The sequence below is a fragment of the Typopeltis vanoorti genome, chromosome 6, assembly GCF_054136105.1.
Source record: "Typopeltis vanoorti isolate ZY-2024b chromosome 6, IOZ_Tvanoo_1.0, whole genome shotgun sequence".
In the NCBI taxonomy this organism is placed as follows: Eukaryota; Metazoa; Arthropoda; class Arachnida; order Uropygi; family Thelyphonidae; genus Typopeltis; species Typopeltis vanoorti.
The window spans coordinates 148,019,421-148,040,257 of record NC_143554.1 but is presented as its reverse complement, the minus strand read 5'-3'; the positions used below and the strand labels follow the sequence as shown (position 1 = coordinate 148,040,257).

The 20,837-nt window shown below is 36.2% G+C and overlaps 1 protein-coding gene across 1 annotated transcript; it reads right to left on the bottom strand.

The window, feature by feature from the left end:
* Window positions 1–3,671: 3,671 nt before the first annotated feature.
* On the bottom strand, window positions 3,672–4,619 carry LOC150106066 (uncharacterized). Its single transcript, XM_090394621.1, has one exon. The coding sequence runs from the start codon at window positions 4,617–4,619 to the stop codon at window positions 3,672–3,674; it is 948 nt and encodes a 315-aa protein (XP_090250747.1).
* Window positions 4,620–20,837: the final 16,218 nt, after the last annotated feature.

Sequence of the window (20,837 nt, the reverse complement as noted above, 5' to 3'; positions counted from 1 at the left end):
ACTGTTAAGCACAACAATCCTTCTTTCTTCCCCCTTTCTTTGGGAGGGGGGGTAAAGGTGTCACTTCTATGCTGGAAAGTGGATTATAATGCAGTCGCCCTGCTCAGCCAGGAGTTGATTCCGTGGATTCCATTCTTGGTGGAAAAGATCTAAGGTGTTGTTTTGCCTATGGTGGTGATGGTGTAGGATCCGACTTCTCACCTTTTGTTGGAAGGCTTCAGTAAGTTGGTCAGTTGCCTCTCTCTGTGAAGTTGCTCTGCTGTCTGGTCTTGTATGTCTGAGGTAGAAGTTGTATATAACCGCTTTCGCGGTGATGAAAAGGTAATTGCAGAATGAATGGTTATTTGACTCCACATGGATGAGATTGAAATATTCCTCTTCTGTATGAAGACTACCACAGGTAAGAGCTGCCGTTTCCCGAGTCGAACTGATTAATTTAGTGTTGACTGGGCATTCCAAGTAGATATGCCGGACCGTTCCTAATTGGTAGCAGAAGAGGCAGTTATCTGAGACGTTTGAGTTAAATTTTCGTAATGTAGTAGGAGTGGGTAATATATTATGCCACATTCTCCACTGAATATCTGCGTCAGGTTTGATGGCTCTTGTGCGATATGGTAGATTCCATTGAAATAGTGTTTGATCAGAAGATGCAGGATTTTCCAACAAACGACTGTTGTGTTGGAGTGCTGTAGATTTTGTTGGTGTTGCTGGGTGTAAGTTTCTCCCATGAGTTATTGGTTTTTATTAGAAAGATAGGCACCAAAACTTCTGAGTTTGGAGGGCTAAGCCCCACTTCTGTTATGCTATCAGGCATAGCGGCTTGAAACGCGGCCTTTACGGCGTCTATCTGCTCAGACTCATTCCCATATTCCAGGTTTTCGAGCGAATTTGTATATATATATATATATAGAGAGAGAGAGAGAGATATTTTATTTTTATTTATTTTTTCTCATTTAAGCTAGTTTATTTTCACCTATAGTTTACAATACAAATAACCAGCTTTCCACTATGAATAATACAAAAAATGCGCACAGCACAATTTACAAAATTATAAACTTTTTTTTCCCTGTATAATAAGCTGATGAGTATAGGTATACAATGAATGGGTCTCAATACCAATAGATATCAAATGGTGACAGGGCACCTTTTAAACAGTTAGACAACATATAAGGAAGACAAAGAATACCTGAAAAACAGCACCACATTTTGTATTTTTTTATTATTATTAAAAAAAAAACTATTTAACAAGTTTAGTATTAACACATGACTGAAAATTACTTTTCTCAAGTCCTGAAAATGCCAGCTCACTCTGCAAAATTTGATTTAGAACTATAGATAAACCCATAATTTGAATTCATATAGCACATAGTATTCCACTTAATCTCATTTCAACAGTGCTTACAGAATAAATGAGCATTTTCATAACTTAAAAATAATTTAGTTCTGAAATTTGTTCCTTGGCACAGCAAAGAAAGGAAATATTTCACACAGTATTCAATGACAAGAAATATGTTTAGCACCTAGACCTTGTCAAAGAACCTCATTTGTTCCTATATTTGACAAATAAATATAAGCTGATATCCTAAAATATATTTTTATACAGTTTTTAATTTCCTATGTTTTAACATGCAAAAGCTTTTTTTTTTAGCTAAGCTAATATACATTTACTTGCTCTTTATATAATACAGAAATTCTACTCTCTGTTTCTGAAAAATAATTTAAACAAATAGATGAATAGAATATTTAAAATACACTTGGAGAATAAAATAAAAATCCATCTATTCCATCTATTTGACCAGAATTGACAGCATGTTAAATTGCTAGGTATTACTTGAATATATTCTAACAAAACTAGGCAGATAAAGTATAATTGTTTGGCTGGCATTTACTAATATCAGTCATTCAAATTTTCAAATAAGGATTATCACACTTGAATAATGTTAAGATGTAAATCATGTTTAGTTCAATATTATAATACCCACCTGAAAGCTTGACAAAGATGATAAATTAAATCATCTTATGTGATAACTTGTACAACTATGCACAATATTCAATAATTATGTCTAAAATTTTATAAGTTCAGGCAAGAATTAAAATAGTAAAAAATGCATTTATATTTTTCACACAAAAAAAGTTATTTCATAAATACTAAATTCATAAATGAGAAGGAGTACAACGAACTTTTGAAATTTTTTTTAATACATATTATTCATCCATGATCAAGTTAAAAAAAGAAAATGAAAAACACTATACAAACTTTACAGTAGCAGTAATCTAATACCATTCCATAATTAGTTTTCAATTTTCTTTTCCTATAGTTAACAAACACCATGTCTTAAATATTTAAATAAAAATAAGGACAACTTTTACTGCATTGGCCACATTGACATAGAGCAATTGGTACAGCTATGGCAGTGCTCAACTCTTACTTAAACCAAGCACATTTTTTAATTGATGTAAAATTTTAGTTAATTTGATACCAGCTCCTATAAAAATCGTTCCAAATTGCAAATGGATAAGTAGAAACTTCCTTACAGATATTTCAAAAATTACAATGCATGATTTAACTCAGTCATTCTTGGGAAGCTTGCTGAAATATCTTAAAACTACAAAGCTTCCCACTCCTCCTTATTAGTGAACAGTGAAAATAGAGCAGCAAAATGTTACTGAATTAAGTATGCATGGGGAAATTACATGCAGTGTACATAAAATCACAATATTTTTAATTTTTCATAGAATGATACACTTTTTCTAAGTCTTTAAGCTACAGAAGGAAGCTTTCATGGTGATTAACATTCAAAGCAACTGTTGTAATAAATTATAAAGCTTTTAAAAAAGTCTATATTACAGAGCAAAGTATGTGTTCATTATTACTAATACATAAAGCTAAAGATGCTTTTAATATAAAAACTTGAAGGCTAAGTAGTAAATACATGCTTAACAAACACTGTTATCAAGCAGTTAGTCCGAGTAAAAAGTTACCTGACTGTGAAGAATGACAATTATTGTACTCGAAGCAAATCTTGTTCTAAAATTAAAATCAACAGGAGGTCACACAGCAGGCAGTGTGATTAAATCTACACTGAATTCACATACAGACATCTTTATTGATCCAATGTATTGCAGCTGTCACAAATGTTTTCTATGCTGTTTGTTCAACACACTGAACATCTCCATTGGTGTATTCTACAAGACTTCCATTTTCACTGACATCACAGGGATTAGGATTGCGGTTCCATTTTTCTTTATGTTGCTCCCGACCAAAACCTTCATCATAATTTCCTCTTGAAATAAACAACTGCTTGAAGTGTGGTGTACAGTAAAATCTACCTCCACTAGTTGTATAGTTCTCCAGCCTCAGCATACAACTGCAATGAGCACACCGAAAACAATTCTTGTGCAATCTCATTCCACTCGTTTCCATCTTTTCCATTGGATATACTTTCTTCCCACAAATATTACACAATTCCATGTTCGTTCCTGATTGCTCTTGAATGAATCGATTAATCTTGTGCTTTGGCTTTTCTATGGGCTTCAATGTTTCTTCTTTAATTGCTTCAAATTTGGCCCGCAAATTTTGCCAGTATCAGCTTGAGGCAAATAATCGTCGTCATCTTCGTTTTTTTTATTCTCGCTTATTATATCAATATCCCAGTTTTCAAACTTTGCTCTTAAGTTTTAGCTTTATCTGCTTCAACAATGATATCATCTTCTGTTTTATAACTTCCACGAATTATCTCAGGATCTCTTTCTGGTTCTGGCGATGGCTCATGATCATCTTTGGTATATTCACGTGGAGGTGTAATACGCTTTAAAGGTTTAGGACCACTTGGAACAACTTGTGTTTCAGTTGCATTTTCAAGAGCCTTAAATTTATCCAGCATTCGACGAGCGGTATCAGTAACAGGAATATCATCCTGAATCTCACCGGAGCGGATAACATTAGGATCTCTAGCAATTTCCACTTCTTGTAATTCTTCTTTTTGTTGTGGTTCCCTAGGAGGAGTAATCTGGAACCTTTTACGCTCTTTTGGTTGGTCTTGATAATTTTCAAAGAACTTAAACCGCTCTGTTAAGTCTGTTGTATCAACTTCAATTTCATCTTTGGCAGTTGGTTCACTACACTTAATGACATCATCAACTAAAGGTTGGTTGTTATGGGAAAAACCATGAACTTTTCTTTCTGTTGAAGGAGATTTGACAGGAGAAACTGGAGAAGTCAAAGATTGTGTTTTAACACTGGCATCCATCTGCTTAAAGAGTTTCTTGGCTTCAAGTGCAGTTCCTGGTTCTGTAAATACACTTAAATCTTCTTCCTTCTCTTTACGAGCTTTTTCCAACTTTTCTTCTTCCACCTCATTTGGTAATTCTCCCTTTTCAAATTTCTCTTTCAAGCGGAAAGCATATGCATCACGACCAAGTACAACCGATTCACTACGTGTAGGTGTTGTCTTTGTTGCATCCTGACAAGCCTTTTCATAAACAGCCCTCATAGATTCTGACCTACCAAGACACATGCGCTGCCTGAGTTTGGCTAATTCTTCTTTCTTCTCTTCCATTCTCTCTTCCTTCACAGCATTTACCGAGCCTGTTTCCCACTGAGATTTGAGAGTTGACATACCACTGAAAACAACCTTTTCTTTATGCTTCGTTTCACTGATTATTAAGTCATCTTCTTGTTCATCCTCCTCTTCACTCTCAGAACTAATGAAATCTCCATAGATAGATAGATATTTTTTTTATTTTTTTATTGTAAACATAACAATCTTATATACAGGATTAACCGGTGTTTGGTTCTCTGCAGTCAGACAGAGAGGTTACATGCTCATACTCTTGTTGAGGTATGTTACATCGATGTCACTTATAAGGCTAATTACATTTTTTTTAAAAATAAATTAAAGCCATTAAGAGTTATTTTAACATGATAACATAAGATCTTATTTTAACATAAGAACATAAATGTGGAAGAACACAGAAGTTACTGTTGCACAATATTATCTATTATCATGAGAGTGCCAGCTGATTAACTTTCGCACTGTTAAGCACAACAGTCCTTCTTTCTTCCCCCTTTCTTTTTTTTTTTGGGGGGGGGGGGTAAAGGTGTCACTTCTATGCTGGAAAGTGGATTATAATGCAGTCGCCCTGCTCAGCCAGGAGTTGATTCCGTGGATTCCATTCTTGGTCGAAAAGATCTAAGGTGTTGTTTTGCCTATGGTGGTGATGCTCGTGTAGGATCCGACTTCTCACCTTTTGTTGGAAGGCTGCAGTGAGTTGGTCAGTTGCCTCTCTCTGTGAAGTTGCTGTGCTGTCTGGTCTTGTATGTCTGAGGTAGAAGTTGTATATTACCGCTTTTGCGGTGATGAAAAGGTAATTGCAGAATGAATGGTTATTTGACTCCACATGGATGAGATTGAAATATTCCTCTTCTGTATGAAGACTACCACAGGTAAGAGCTGCCGTTTCCCGAGTCGAACTGATTAATTTAGTGTTGACTGGGCATTCCAAGTAGATATGCCGGACCGTTCCTAATTGGTAGCAGAAGAGGCAGTTATCTGAGACGTTTGAGTTAAATTTTCGTAATGTAGTAGGAGTGGGTAATATATTATGCCACATTCTCCACTGAATATCTGCGTCAGGTTTGATGGCTCTTGTGCGATATGGTAGATCCCATTGAAATAGTGTTTGATTAGATGATGCAGGATTTTCCAACAAAGTGCTTTGGTTCGACTGTTGTGTTAGTGTGCTGTAGATCTTGTTGGTGTTGCTGGGTGTAAGTTTCTCCCATGAGTTATTGGTTTTTATCAGAAAGATAGGCGCCAAAACTTCGGAGTTTGGAGGGCTAAGCCCCACTTCTGTTATGCTATCAGGCATAGCGGCTTGAAACGCGGCCTTTACGGTATCTATCTGCTCAGACTCATTCCCATATTCTAGGTTTTCGAGCGAATTTGGAAAGCGCCAGGTGAGGCTTGGAGAAAGAATGTCACCCAAGATTCTCACGTTTCGCCAGCTCCATGGAGGAAAGAAAAATTCTTTCTGAGTGATCGGGCTTCTTACCATCGTGTTGTGAAAGATGGGTTCCATGAGGATTTCAGGTAAGGATGCTGTCTTCACTGTATGCTGGAGGTTTAGCTTCTTCCATCGTCGAAGGGCATCTTTGTAGAAGTTTGTGAATTTAACAGGCACTTGAGCTGTTGTCATTCTTAAGGTGGTGGAGAGAGAGAGACCTCTAGTGGCAGAAGTGAAAATATACTCAGTGGTGCATTTGTGTGATATTTCCTGTTGTAGGGCATTTATGAGAAATCGAGCGTGGAACGTTGTTATCCTGTTGTCAATGGAGACCAACTTTTGTCCTCCATCTTTGAGAGAAGTACATAGCTGGGAGTAGGAAAGTCAGTTTGTTTTATTCCATATGAATCGATATATGGTTGACTTTATTTGTTTGATGAATTGCACTGGTGGCGTAAGAATCTTTAGTGTATGCCAAAGGACACTGGTGGCTATTTGGTTAACGATTATTGTTCTCCCTCTTGTGGAGCAGAGGCTCGTATTGCTGCCCACTTCCCTAGAACTTGCTTGAAACGCTTGTTTAGTGTTTCCCAGTTCTTATCCACATAAGAGGGTGTGTTTCCTAGGTAAATCCCCAGGTATTTGTTTCCCTCTGTGGACCAGGTACCAGACATTGGGGAATCGGTTCGGTTTTTCCATTTGCCACACCACAGTCCTATGGTTTTATGTGTGTTTAGTTTGGCTCCTGAGGCTGCCTGATATTGTTGGTATGCCATTTGTATGTTATGAAAGTCCTCTTCTTTGCGGGCTATGATTGTAACATCATCAGCATATGCTGTCAGGGTTATGGTTTGGTAGGGAAGTTTAGGGCGGCATGCTTTGAGCAGCATGCTGAGTCTACACAGAAAGGGTTCGATGGCAATTGTGTAAAGAGGACCGGACAGTGGACAGCCTTGTTTAATACCTCTGCTGTATGGTGCAGTTATGGTAAGCCTGTTGTTTATTTTCATGCAAAACTGTGCCTTGGCATACAACATTTTAATAGAGTGAATGATGCCTGAGCCAAAGCCAAATGCTTTCAAGCAGTTGAAGAGGTAAAGGTGTTCAACGCGGTCGAAAGCTTTTTCTTGGTCTAGTGTTACAAGACCCATTGTTTCACTGTTGTTGTTGTTCGCTATGCTTATGAGATCCCTTATGAGGTGTAAGTTTTCGTGGATAGATCTTCCAGGGATGGAATAGCTCTGATGCCTATTTATTATTTCGCTCAGAGCGGGTTTAAGTTTGTTGGCAATGGCTTTAGATATAATTTTGCAGTCGGTGTTTGTGATAGAGATGGGTCTCCAGTTTGCTAGTTTCGTCGCGTCTCCTTTCTTTGGAATGAGTTTGATAACTGATGTTGTCATATTGAGTGGAAAGCCATTGGTATTCGCTTCGACAAATACTCTGTAGAGGATAGGTCCAAGCTGTTCCCAGAAGGACTGATAAAATTCAGTGGTGAGCCCGTCTATGCCAGGAGATTTATCTTTAGGTAAGGAGGTGCAGGCAGTTTTCAGATCGTGTAACGTGATAGGGAGTTCTGTGTTACTCCTTGTTGTTGGTGAGAGTCTTTTCACATCGGAGAGAATTATATTCGTGGCCTCCATAGATGTTGGGTTGGCTTGGTACAAATTTTTGTAGTACTGCAAGGTATATAAGAGGATTTCGTCATGATTTTCTATGATGTTTCCATCATCTGTTTTAATAGCAGATATAGTGGTGCACTCTTGTTGGCGTTTTTCTAGTGAAAAGAAATACTTTGTAGGGGCATCTGCGAAGTTAATATGTTTGCGTCGTGCTCTTATTAGTGCTCCTCTTGCAGAGTGCTCTAGGTGTGAGCGTATGGTGGCTTCTAGGGACTGGTATTCCTCAGATTCTGGATGATTCAATTGCTGTTGTTGTTGCAAATTTTTAAGGGCTGAATGCTTGTTCAAATTCCTTCGGTGACTATATTTTTGGGTGAATACCTTAATTTTGGATTTAAAAAGTGACCACCACTCGGAAATTGATTGTGAAGTAGGTATATCTCTGATGAGAGTTTCGATATAGATTTTAGAGGTTCTGAGATATTCTGTATCCTTTAGTAGGCTGTTGTTAAATATCCAGTATGCTCCTCCTTTGTATCTGGTGTGTCCAGGATATAGATAGAGAGATAGAGAACATAGATAGATAGATAGATAGATAAATAGATGTTTCTTCAGTTACATACGGAAACAGTGAAAGGAAGACTTCGATCATTGTTGAGAGATTCTCTCTATTTTGACGTCACCTTTATAGTTGGTGGGGGTGAAAGGACTGCAGTAGCTGAGGTTCATAAATTGTTGCTTGCGATTGCCAGTCCAGTGTTTGCTGCCATGTTTTACGGTCCACTAAAGAAGGAAACACAGAGAGAGATCAAGATTCCTGACGTTTCTCCAGAAGCATTTCAAATTATGCTCACGTGAGTCATTTCCTGCAACTGTTTACAAAGTTTAATCTTTATCTGTCTACTCTTTCCTCTTTGTACGTATATATACTGTAGCTTATAAATCCTGAAAGGTTTAATCATTTAATAACTTATTTATCTCTTAATTACTTTTTCATAATAATGAAGTATATATCCTGGAGAATTTTCTTATTCGTTTATGAAAAATCACAGCACAAAAAGGCTTATATTTTCGGCTTCACAAAGACGAGCCTTTTATACACATGTTCCATGATAGCTGTTAAAGTTTATTGCTTCAGTGCACTAATTTATGCACGAATGTTCTCCTTCAGCTATTCGATTGACCGGATTTTGTTCAACTAAATATGGGTTGAAATGAGTTGCAACCCATATTGAGTTGCAACTCCATTTCACACCACATTTATTTCTTTTGTTCAGATTTGTAATTCACCAAAATGGTAAGAAATACCATTTCTCAAAGAAAAGAGTGAAGAATTTCTATTGTAGCAGAGTCGCAGAGACATCCTGTCTCTGCGACTGCAGAGACAGGATGTGTTTGTAAAGTTTACGAATTCACCGTACGTAAGTGACTTTCGACTAATCCATAGATGTCTGGACATAATTGACAGACATACTGAAACCATTCTTGAGTCACCTGCTTTCATGGAATGTGAGATAAGTGTTGTGATGGATATAGAACAGAAAATACAATTACAATTCACTCAGAATATTGTGTATTTGACGCAATTTATAAATGGGGTATATATTATTTCTCAAAAACACAAGAAGCTAAAACAGAACAAATTTTGAGATGCCTGCTATCTCCTCTTTTGAGATGGATAAGGTTTTCTCTTATGTCGCTAGAAGAACTCGCCAATGTGATGGAAACAGGATTATCTACATTTGATGAGATTGGCCTTCTCTTAGGACAAAAAATAAAAGGGAAAATCACAGATAAATTTTGGCATTCTATTGGTAGCAGCATCGCACTTCGTAGAGGATACCATCTGTGTTTAAAGTGCAGTATTAAAATATCTGATTTAAACACAAATACATCAAACTTTGAAATTGCCGCTGATATGAATGACCCTTCGTTAACAATCTGTGATAACAAGATCCGTTTTGTGGTAGAAATTCTAGAGAAATGAATATTGCTGGTGGAGCCATACTTCAATATTCAGGTTGAAAATGATGGTAAAGCATATGGTAATAACACGTGCTGCATAAAATCAATGTCGTCCTCTGTGCTCAAAGCATTTACTTGTGAAAATGCGAGTAATAAAAGAAATCCCAAAACACTGTACGTTAAGGAAGTAGAAAAACTTCAAATAAGTGCGATATTTAGTAAGTTTAGGAAATGTACAGATGGTTCAATCACCGAAAAGGAACATATTTTAAGGTCAATGTACATCCAGAAAATAAGTGGTTAGTGACGTCCATCGTATTTAATTCATTATAATAAGTTTGCTTTACTTTAAAAACACGATCTGTGGTATACGGTACCTAAATTGCAACAGAACCTTGAAAAGTTAATGTAGTGGTTCTAAAGTTTACAAAATGTATATTCTCTGTATTGTATGCGTGCTTGCTTAGGTGTGTGTGTGTGTATAATGTCAGTACCGAGCGGTAGGCCCTATAAAAAACTTTTAGTATGCATTATTTTATGATAAAAAAATAAGCTAACACCTTTTATTTCATTATAGGGAGTAAGCGAGCCCTTTATATCCTATCTAGCTTTTTGGCGACTGAGTGGACTGTCCAATCTCCACCGGTAGCCAATTAGAGATAGCTGGCCCATGTCTATCACTAATTATAACAGCTACCCATGAGGAGGGTTGCAAACAAGCGCTGTCATCTCTTGGTACCTACCCCTAACAAAATATGTTACTGTCTGAAATAATGTGTGTACTACGGTCGATTTTCTTGAGTTTAAGGGATAAAAAACCCTAGTTTCCGTGAGGAAAAAATCGCTTGCCCATGCCAGAGATCGACTAACTCAGGAATAGGTCGAAAAAGAAGTAAAACGTATTAGTGATTTTTAAATAATAAAGCTGCATTCCCCTTTTACTCCTTATGGGGAACAAAAATTGCCTTTTTTTTTCTCTATCTAATTTTTGGACAGTGAGACTGTAATCTCTCTAGAGTTAATTAATTTTAAGTAACATCAGTTGACGATTCAGCTTAATTCAACCACTTACCCTAACACTATCTCTTTTTTTTTCTGTGAAATAGCATGAGATCTGAAGTCGATTTTGTTCAGTTTAGTGAAAGAAATCTGAGTTCCAGGAAGAAAACTTTCATATTCTTAAATAAACATACATCACTGAAAATATTTTTCCACTCCATAATCGAACTCCACGTTTCACAGACGTAGAGTTAGCTTTACATTTGTTTGCATATGTAGTCGTCTAATGATTAAAAACACTGAATAACTAGAACCTCTTTTAGCAGTTGTAGTAACCTTTGTGATATTCATTGTGCATTTACAATTTTTTAATTGCAATAATTACCATTTTTGCCCTCTTTTTGCTGCGCTACGTTCAGGTTTTGACTAATCTCTTTTGCCTTCTTCTTCTTTGAGAGAATTGGATTAGATGGTAAAGACATCAGGATCATTGAAAACTTATATTGGAACTAAAAGGCATCTGTTCAAGTTGATGACATTATTACAGACTCCATTAACATCAAACGAGGAGTAAGGCAAGGATGTGTGCTGTCACCTCTTCTTTTTAACATCTACTCAGAAGCCATATTTCAAAAAATCTTGGAAGGAAGAAAGGAAGGGATTAGTGTAAATGGTGAAATCATCAGTTACATCCGATATGCCGATGATGCAGCTCTTCTGGCTGACAATATTCAGGATCTTCAAAATCTTTTGGAACTAATAAATGCAGAGAGTGAAAAAATGGGATTAAAAAAAAATATCACCAAAACTAAATTCATGGTCATAAGTAAGAAACCAATTCTTAATTTAGCACTTTCTTTAAATAGGAAACAAATAGAAAGAGTGGCAAATTTTTTAATTGCAATAATTTTTGCCCCCTTTTTGCTGCGCTACGTACAGGTTTTGACTAATCTCTTTTGCCTAAATAGCTGAAATGGTTTACTTGTTCTATAGGATTCACTTTCAAGATTCAGTTAATACTTTTGTCTATTTTCTTTGCCTTTTTGTTCAAGTAGCTGACTTTTCCCTGTTATCTTTGTTTCCTGACGAAAATAAAGTCGAATGGTTTTAACCGGGCAAAGCCCGAGCCCACATGAAACTCTATCATTTTGTATACCATCATTTTGAGTAATGGTTTAAGTCAAAATGAATAAAATTTGGTTGGCTAAATCCCAAATTGCCAGTCCATTCTCGTCCGATCAGTATCCAGTATGCACCAAAAGAAGATGACTATTGGACATCAGGTTAGAAGGCCTTGTCAGTTGTCCACATTCCCCAAAAAAGCTCTGTGTAGGTCTCGTTTCTGCTATATCGCCTCCACTCTTAACCAAAACTAAATCTAGTACCAAAACTTACCGATAGGGAAAATTTTTGCGCTGGCGGAGCCGAAAACAAGTGGATAATTACATTAAAGGCAGATACATTGAACAATACATTTTGACGTTGTAAGCGACATCTGTGTCACTCATTCCAGCTGGATATGTGTCGCGTTACAATGATAATAAGAATAGTAATAATTAAACTACAAACAATTTGCGAGAGACACAAAAATTAATGTAGTGATTGAATTCACAGGAAATAATGTTTTATTCATCAGAATCAGGGTTCCCTAGACCATATACACGATTTTCAATGCGCTGACCTTTCTTGTGTACAACAATTCCTCGATTAGTGCGCCTAATGCATTCTTTAAAAGAGGAGCGTTAATCGAAAACGCACTGATATAATAACCTGTGGGAAAAAGTATAATTCGCATTAGGCGAATTTTTCTTTGAACCTTAATTTTTTTATAAAAAATTAAAGTATGTCTCTGGGCCTAGTTAAAAGAAAACTATGAAGCTGAAAGACAATAAAACATATTCAGAATATAAATTTTATTATTCTACTTCTTAACAAAGAATTGAGTTAACGTAGTTTGGCGGGAATTTTTTTTTATACAACCGACAGTATGGCTCTATTGCCTCTTCTACTCTTCTGCAAATTTTACTGCTTCTCTCTTCATCAGGATCAGCCTCCAAACATTGCTGCTTTAAAACTTCGATTGTAAGCAAAATATTTTCAAATTATTTCTGTGAAATCTCTTTTCGCTAACTATCAGCGGTTAAATTTTCTTCATATTCTTCTGGATCTTCCCGCTGTGCATCTAAATTGAGCAGGTAGGAATCACTCAATTCTTCAGAATGAGATTTCATTAACTCTTGGACGTTATCATTGAAGGGGAGAATGAAATGAAGGACAAACGAATTGGTCTCCAACACGTGAAATCACGTGCTTTATAGATAAAATTTTCCAACTGTTATACAAGCAAAATAGTTACCACTGTAAAACCTACAATGATCATAAAAGAGAAGTTAATTTTACGACGTGTAATAATAAACAACTCATTCCAGAAGACGGATTGATTACCCTATTATCGAAATAGATTCTCCATTTTGTGACATGCGCAGAAGTGTCGAAGCGTCTCGAATCTGTGGGCGTACTGTAGCAGACGACATAAATTTTGGCGGTAAAAATTTGGAACTTAATATACAAAGTGTACATGGAAGTAGTGTAGTATGCCATTAAAAATAACTTTGTAAAATGTTTTAAATAGGTAACTAAATTATTTCATTCTGGTGAGTGATTTTTTAAAATAGTTAGCCATAAAAATGTATAGATAGAAAAGTTTTAAAATCTGTAACATTTATTACTAAGATGTATACAGGCGCACTAATCGAATTTTAGAGGCGCACTAATCGAATTTGGGTATCGAAAAAAAATGACGCACTAATCGAAAATGCAATGATTGGGGGCGCATTAATCGAGGGATTACTATACAACAAATTGTATCCGGTGTGCGACATGCTCTACAGCTCAGCGTAAGGAATCGGATTGGATGCCCGTTTTTACGTCATAATAGCCCGTTTTTTGTTCTCTCTCAAGACATGAAAGTTTGGAACGCCACCAACATACACAACGGATTTCAAATACCCCTACAGTCAAAAGTCACATGGAGTGATATCCGGGGATCCAGGCGGACATGCCGTCGGAAAGAACTGACTAATATCCCTCTCATTACTGAAATTCTGGTTAAAGGCGCTGTACCTGAACGTTCAATGTGTGGCCTTGCTCCATCATGCATAAAAATTATGGAGTCCAAACATTGTCTTTGCTGTAATGCAGGAATGACAAAATTTTCCAGCATTCGTCGAAAAATCTCACCAGTAATGGAGCAGGTTACAGGACCTGTAGGGGTAATACGCTCAAAAAGCATGGTCCTATTATGAAATCATGAAACCATCCTACCGTGAATCCACACCACACAATTACTTTTGGAGAATGCAGTGGTCTTGCTGGATCGCATGGGGATGTTCAGATGCCCAAATTCTGCAGTTGTCAATGTTGAACAGACCCATTCAGATAAAAATGAGCCTCATCACCCCACAATATTCTCCAAGGCCAGTCATTATCGACCTCCATTCGGGCAAGAACTTTAGCGCGAAGTTCATGCGCTTATCGTAATCTGTGGTAGTTAATGCTTGCACACGACTGAACTTGGTTCGTGGTACATGGTTCAGCAATTCGCACCTGAGCATAGAATATATGGGTTCTTTAACAGTGATATGGTTGCTTGAACTCACCTCGATAACATACAATTTAAGAAGAACTTGGTTTCTCTGAGCGCACCATCGTCGAGTGGGCATCATATTGCAGAGAGGTATGCATATCGTGGGCGCTGGACAATTCAAATAAATTGGCACGGGAATGAAAAGTCGTAGAAATCGATTAGTGTAAATTTAGAAAACAAAAATATAATCGTGGTTAATGCGTTATAGTCCAGTGGGTTTTTAATAACATACAATTTAAGAAGAACTTGGTTTCTCTGAGCGCACCATCGTCGAGTGGGCATCATATTGCAGAGAGGTATGCATATCGTGGGCGCTGGACAATTCAAATAAATTAGCACGGGAATGAAAAGTCGTAGAAATCGATTAGTGTAAATTTAGAAAACAAAAATATAATCGTGGTTAATGCGTTATAGTCCAGTGGGTTTTTGGAGGAATCGAAAGCGGTTCAAAAAAAAACATTCTTTGTTCCAGTGGAAAAGTGAGAGATAAAGCCACGCTGTTGGAAATAATAAAAGACTGGAGTTTGCCAGGAAGAACAATCATTTCAGACTGTTGGAGAGCTTATAACTGCTTAAGTGACGAAGGTTTCATCCATGAAAAAATAAAACATTCCAAGCACTTTGTGGATCCGGACAACCGCACCATTCACACAAACACCATAGAGGCCCAGTGGCGGAATTTGAAAAATTTTTTGCCCCGAACTGGATGGAAGGCATATCATTTTGTTCGGTACCTAGCTGAATATCAGAACACACATGCAATACCTACTACCGAAAGCCCTTAAGGACATTTATCTTTAATGCCCATTTATCTGCCTACGGCAACTTTTATATTTTATCTTTTACACAGCAGCTTATCTGTTGTATTTTGTTGTTGTTGACGACTCCAATGTATTTGTGTCTTATTTCAAAGCTTCTTGATGTCTGCCCTCTATACGACGCCACTAGAGCATGGAATACTGTAGACTCTAGGATGTTTGTCGATTAGGGAATAGCACTTTGTGTAAAAGATTCTCTCAATATCTGTTCCGTACAAGTTGATAAAGTAGAAGTTATTCTTGTTCATTATAGTTTTTCTTAATTAACTAGAATGTCCAAAAAATTCAGATAATTTCAGTTGTTGAAGTAGAAGTTATTCTTCTTTACATTTCTCTTCATTGATTAGAAAGATTCTTGGATTATAAAAAAAAGAGTAAATGGAAAAGGATTTCATCTAATATTTATTTATATTTAAAAAATAATAAAGGGTCGTAGAATAGGCTTACAGGTTATACCACGTTAAAAAAAATCTCACCTCATGTGAAAACGGGGGCACCTCAGAAAGGATGTGACTCTTTGCGACGCACTGTGATCTTGGTAAAGAAGAGGCTAAATCTCTGTAATATAGATATATTGCGCATATCTTTATCCTGGAATAATTCCCTGTAAAAAAATTATCCATTACTCTCCTACAGGGGATACCACATTAAAAAAAAAAAAAACGAGCCGCATACTCTACCTCATAGGTGGTGTGGAAATGAGTATATATTTGGTATGGTCTGCCGCATACGAGTTCCATGGAATAATTCCCCTTTACCCCCCCCCAACCGACTGAATGAGGTGGATAAACTAGGAATCTTCTAGATTAACTCTTATGTGAATATTTTTTTTGACATGATTTCTCTATTCGTTATAATGTAATTAATTTCCAGATTTTTACCCTCTTGCATACCCCATATAATATGCAGTGATTTCTTCTTTGTACTACAAGAAAAAAATCAGATAACAGAAGAAAAATACGTGGTATTTTCTTTTTCATTAGCGGAATTTATAATGTTTTTTCTTTGTGTTATGAACAGAAATTGCAAATGAATTTTTTTTTACCATTTTTACGATTATAACATCTGATATAATTATAAGAGTGACATTTTTACCTTTTTTTCCCACACGAGAAACAGAAATAAGACAATAATATTGTTGATTCTGTCGAACTTCATTGTAGCAGAAATGTTTATTACAAAACTTTGTAATATATCTCCAAACAAGAAATTTGGAACTCATATCCCATCAATGTTGAGTGTAGGTAAGGTGAAATTGTTCACGTTATTATTCATAAATTTTATTTTATTATATTTTGGGAAAATAGTTTACCTGGAATACTCTTTCCAGTTCAAGAGGAATTTTCCAAGGTTGCGTTAAAGCATACAGATGAATGATAAATGTCCCTGTCGGGAGATGAATGGGGATGTCAGTGGGATTGCTCTGGCATTCCATTCATCCACTCTTAGCATCAACGGCGCTTATTAAGAACTGTAGTTCTTCAGAATTAACTATTCATCTTATTTGTGCCAGCTTATAATGGGATATCGTTCAAAATTCGTGCCACTTAACTTAACATCCACAGATGCTCCTTCTCCAAATCTTCCTCACCCACCATACAGCCAAAAATTCAGTGACTCATATCTGATAACTATGTCTCACTTAGAACATTTCCGTTTGTCTTAGTGCAGACTAAAATGTGATGTTAACACTTCCTCACGTTCGTCGCTTTGTAAATGCTGCTCTTCAAATCGCTCTGCATGTACTGTAATAGACAGCTAATCAAAACGTTGACTAAAAGCGCCATCTTACCACAGTTGTCGTACTTACTGGCCACCTTCGTCCACGTGGTTGGCCAACCTCAGGGATTTAGTTGCTGTTCGTGATGTGCGCGCGTTCATTTTGCAATAAATAAACGTTTTTCTCTCTTAGATACTGTGTGCCACATATGTTCTTTATGTTAACGTTGTCTGCGTATGGCGGATGCGATGTTTGGCTACATATTCCCGCCAATCAGTCTACCATAAAGTAGAAAAGTTATGGAGGGATAATGTACAGCGTTTATGTGTGGTAGCAAGCAAAAATTCTTATTTGTGCAACTGCCAGCTAATAATGGGATATCGTTCAGAATTCGCTCCATTATTCGACCAGCGAGACGGTTTTCTCCTTCTCTAAAGATCGTGGGTCGCAATGACGTCTATCGAATATCACTTCAGTATCATCCCCCTTTCATGACGTCACTTCCGGTTGCAAAGCAAGACGAGGAGCCTGTTCACGCATCGGTGCGTCCGATACGGTCACCCATAGACTTTCTTGTAAAGAGTTCCTAACAAAATATCAATTTATTCAAAAACTAAGCATTTTCCAAAATTGCGGAATTTTACAAGGTTGCGTTAAAGCATTCAAAAGGATAAATATTGTCTGCGTTGAAATTTGGCAATTTTGTCGACTACTGACTTCAAGGAAATTATAATCACTTGAACATAGAAAAGGAAATAAATTCTGCCTATTTTTTTCACATAAAAAGCGCCGGATATTTTTACGGCTGAGTCATATTTCAATTCATATGATAACCAACCTACAACATTTCATATCATAAATGAAGGCGAGCAACCTGGAACTAACAGAATGGTAAGAGTTTCACAGAAGTGTAAAAGTAAGTCGAAATATAATTGTTTTTCTTATTTTCATAATTACTTTCAAGACTTGCTTAAATCATAACCACTCTTTAAGCTGAAATTACTGACGTACTCTTAATAATTATCTCATAACTAGGATTTCAAAGCTGGAATTATTTATTCTCTACCTTTACAGGATACAGAATAAATCTTCCTCTGAATCAAAAAATGATGTCCCAACGCTTAAAGTTTATAGATAACCAATTAGAAACTGTTGATCTAAGGTCTCTTGATATTGAATTAGAATAAAGTTTCTTTTTGTTTATTTCAAACTTACTTCCATTGCAAAAATTATGGTCACCAACTCGTTTCTGTTTCTCTTTACCTCTAGCTCCAGAGAGTATTAATCCATTAAAATGGAAGGTGAAGACCATGCCTGCCAGTTTCACCTTATCTCCATTCCAAACGCATTACTGAATTCTTTATTTTCATTTTATATAGAAATTTTCATTAATTTAATATTTTTTAAATGACGCTTTCTTTAATTCAGCCATATTTTTTAACTCTTCAGCCTTTCAACACTTAGTTGAAGATCAGTTTACGTGGAAGAGCTAATATGTCTTGACTTCAATGTCTTGGTTAATGGTATTAATCTATCTTGTTCGTGCCTAAACAGATGAATTAATTTTAATAATTAATCCCACTACTTAAGAATAAAACATTTTTGTGTACATATGTGCTTGATTAAAATAACGTTTCCACATACATTTTACCCAATATATTCGAGTCACTCATTAAAATGCTGTGAAAGTCATTTTAAAATATTATTTTCGAAAATACAATATACTCTTTTATTTCATTAATCATAGAAACATGTTGCTTTTTGCTTGAAAGAAATTATGGAGTGTCCTTTCTGCAAGGTAGAGTTATTTAGAAAGGATGTAAATGAACATTTTACAGAATTATGTCCTGAATCGCTGACGGAATGCCAATATTGTTATATGATCCGTCCAAATAAAGAAATTGCAGTAAGTATTAGTTATTGTAAAATAAAAACATTAATTCTTCAATGCATTTAATTAGAGAATAGTTACTCAATTATTACAAAATAGAACACTTGAAATATCCATGTGCTGCTTAACTTGAAACACAGTTAAGAGCGATGGCATAATAAAAATAACTTGTGAGATAACCACGCCTTTTTACATTTTAGGATTTCAAAACAGCGTATCTCTCCTGCTCTTTAGAAGAAAATAAACCTTCATTATGAATAGAGTCAATGGTGACACGAAAATCATGGTACGCCATGTTGAAATCCTAAAATGTAAAAAGGCGAGATTATCTCTCCAGCTCTTTAGAAGAAAATAAACCTATTCAATTGTATAGAAACAACTGCTAAATTATAAACTGAAATTTGAACAATAATTAATAATATTTGTACATTTATTAAAAGATTTCTTCTTTTATTAAATCACCTGAATGTTACAAAAACAAAATTAAATCCACTTTCTTTCGTCTATGGATAATGCAAGTAATTAGATAAGTCTGCATTTACCATAATGAAGATTCGATAGTTACGTGAAGTAAATGATATTCTGTACACTCTCAAGAGATGTACAGGACATTACAATACTTTAAACGTAGGCTTACATTATTGCTAATTATTTTTGTCTATGATTGGATTTTATTGAGGAAAAATGTCAAGGGACAAACCATTTTGTCTGAACTTTCTTCTATCATACTTTCTGATATCTTTTCAGCAAGTATGATAGAGGTCTGATATCGGGCCCTATTACTGAATTAATATTCAGGTTATGAGCGTCATCTCTAGTAGCTCATCCTTATGCACCTCTGTTTCTTTATCCAGAGCAGTGGTAGCAATATGCACCTTCACACATACACCTGAGTCATACATGTTATAGAAATGAATACTCTAATGAATACATCATTTGAATATTTGTCTTTATTGTCTATTTCTAACGCTAGGAATCACTCGGCATTTAATAATCTTAAGAATAATGGAAGGTCGTAGTAGTGCTAAAAATTAATCAGTTTTAGCTTCAGATTAATAAATCTGTACCTAAGTGAGGTCTTTTTTTTTTCACGAATTGTACATAACACATGCACTCAAAGAGTTGTATTTGTTTCTCAGTGAACCCTTAGCTCTTCTAACTTTTTGAAAGCTAGCTACAGGATAGCTGGCATGAGTGAGTGACTGAAAATCAGTTCCGAACACCGGTAGTGTTCGATATCAGTTTAAATAAATGCTTCGAGTACAGAAATCATCTCTGTAATACTGCTGCCTGCTGATAATAGAGCGATTAAACAACTAGATCTGTGTACATTCAGCACTTATGAGCTCTCAGAAGTTTTCAGTCTGAGATGTAGTGATAGCAATGTGCACCTTGATACATACACCTGGGTGACTGATCTTAGAGAATCGAGAATTTGTTTTATTAGACATTGTATTGTGCGTCAGAAACCGATTTGCAAAACTATGTAGGCGATTTTAATTGCTGGCGTTTTAATTACTTACATTATTAATTACCTGCGTGATTACTTTCACTGTTGCATGTACAAAATATATGGTCTTTTCAGTACGAGAGATTTTTGGAAACAGAATGAAACGGCAAAGTGTCTGTCGAAAGTGTTTGGGTAAGCAACACCGAGTGTGAACAGTGAGTGTGGTGACATAAAGACGTAATGTCTGATAATGTGATTGGCGTAGTCAGTCTTGCAAGCGGTAAGTTTGAAGAACCCCAAGTAAGTGCGGATACACTTACGTTGGGTTCTTCACAGAGCAAAGAGTGAGATTGTGTGCTTGGAGAAACGCAGAGTGAATGGTATGTGACAGATTCAGAAGAGAGTGGTGGGAGGTGTAGAGAAAGCAGAGCATGAAAGATCGCAAGCTTGAAAATAGATATCGGGTTTTGTAGGATGTTTTATTGACACATGGAGACCTTAAGTCTTAGTGTGACGAAACTGTGTTTTCCTGGAGCTAAAATTAAGGATGTCAGTGATGCTATAGGGATGCAGAAATTTAAGTAAAAAGAGATGTTTATTTTGGCTGGTACAAAAGATTTAGCAAGTGATAAGTATGTATGCGAGAAGACATGAAATAGTTGCTAGTCCATGCGAAAAAGTAGCAGGGGAACTTAAAAGTTGTGAGTCTGTTGCTGCGGT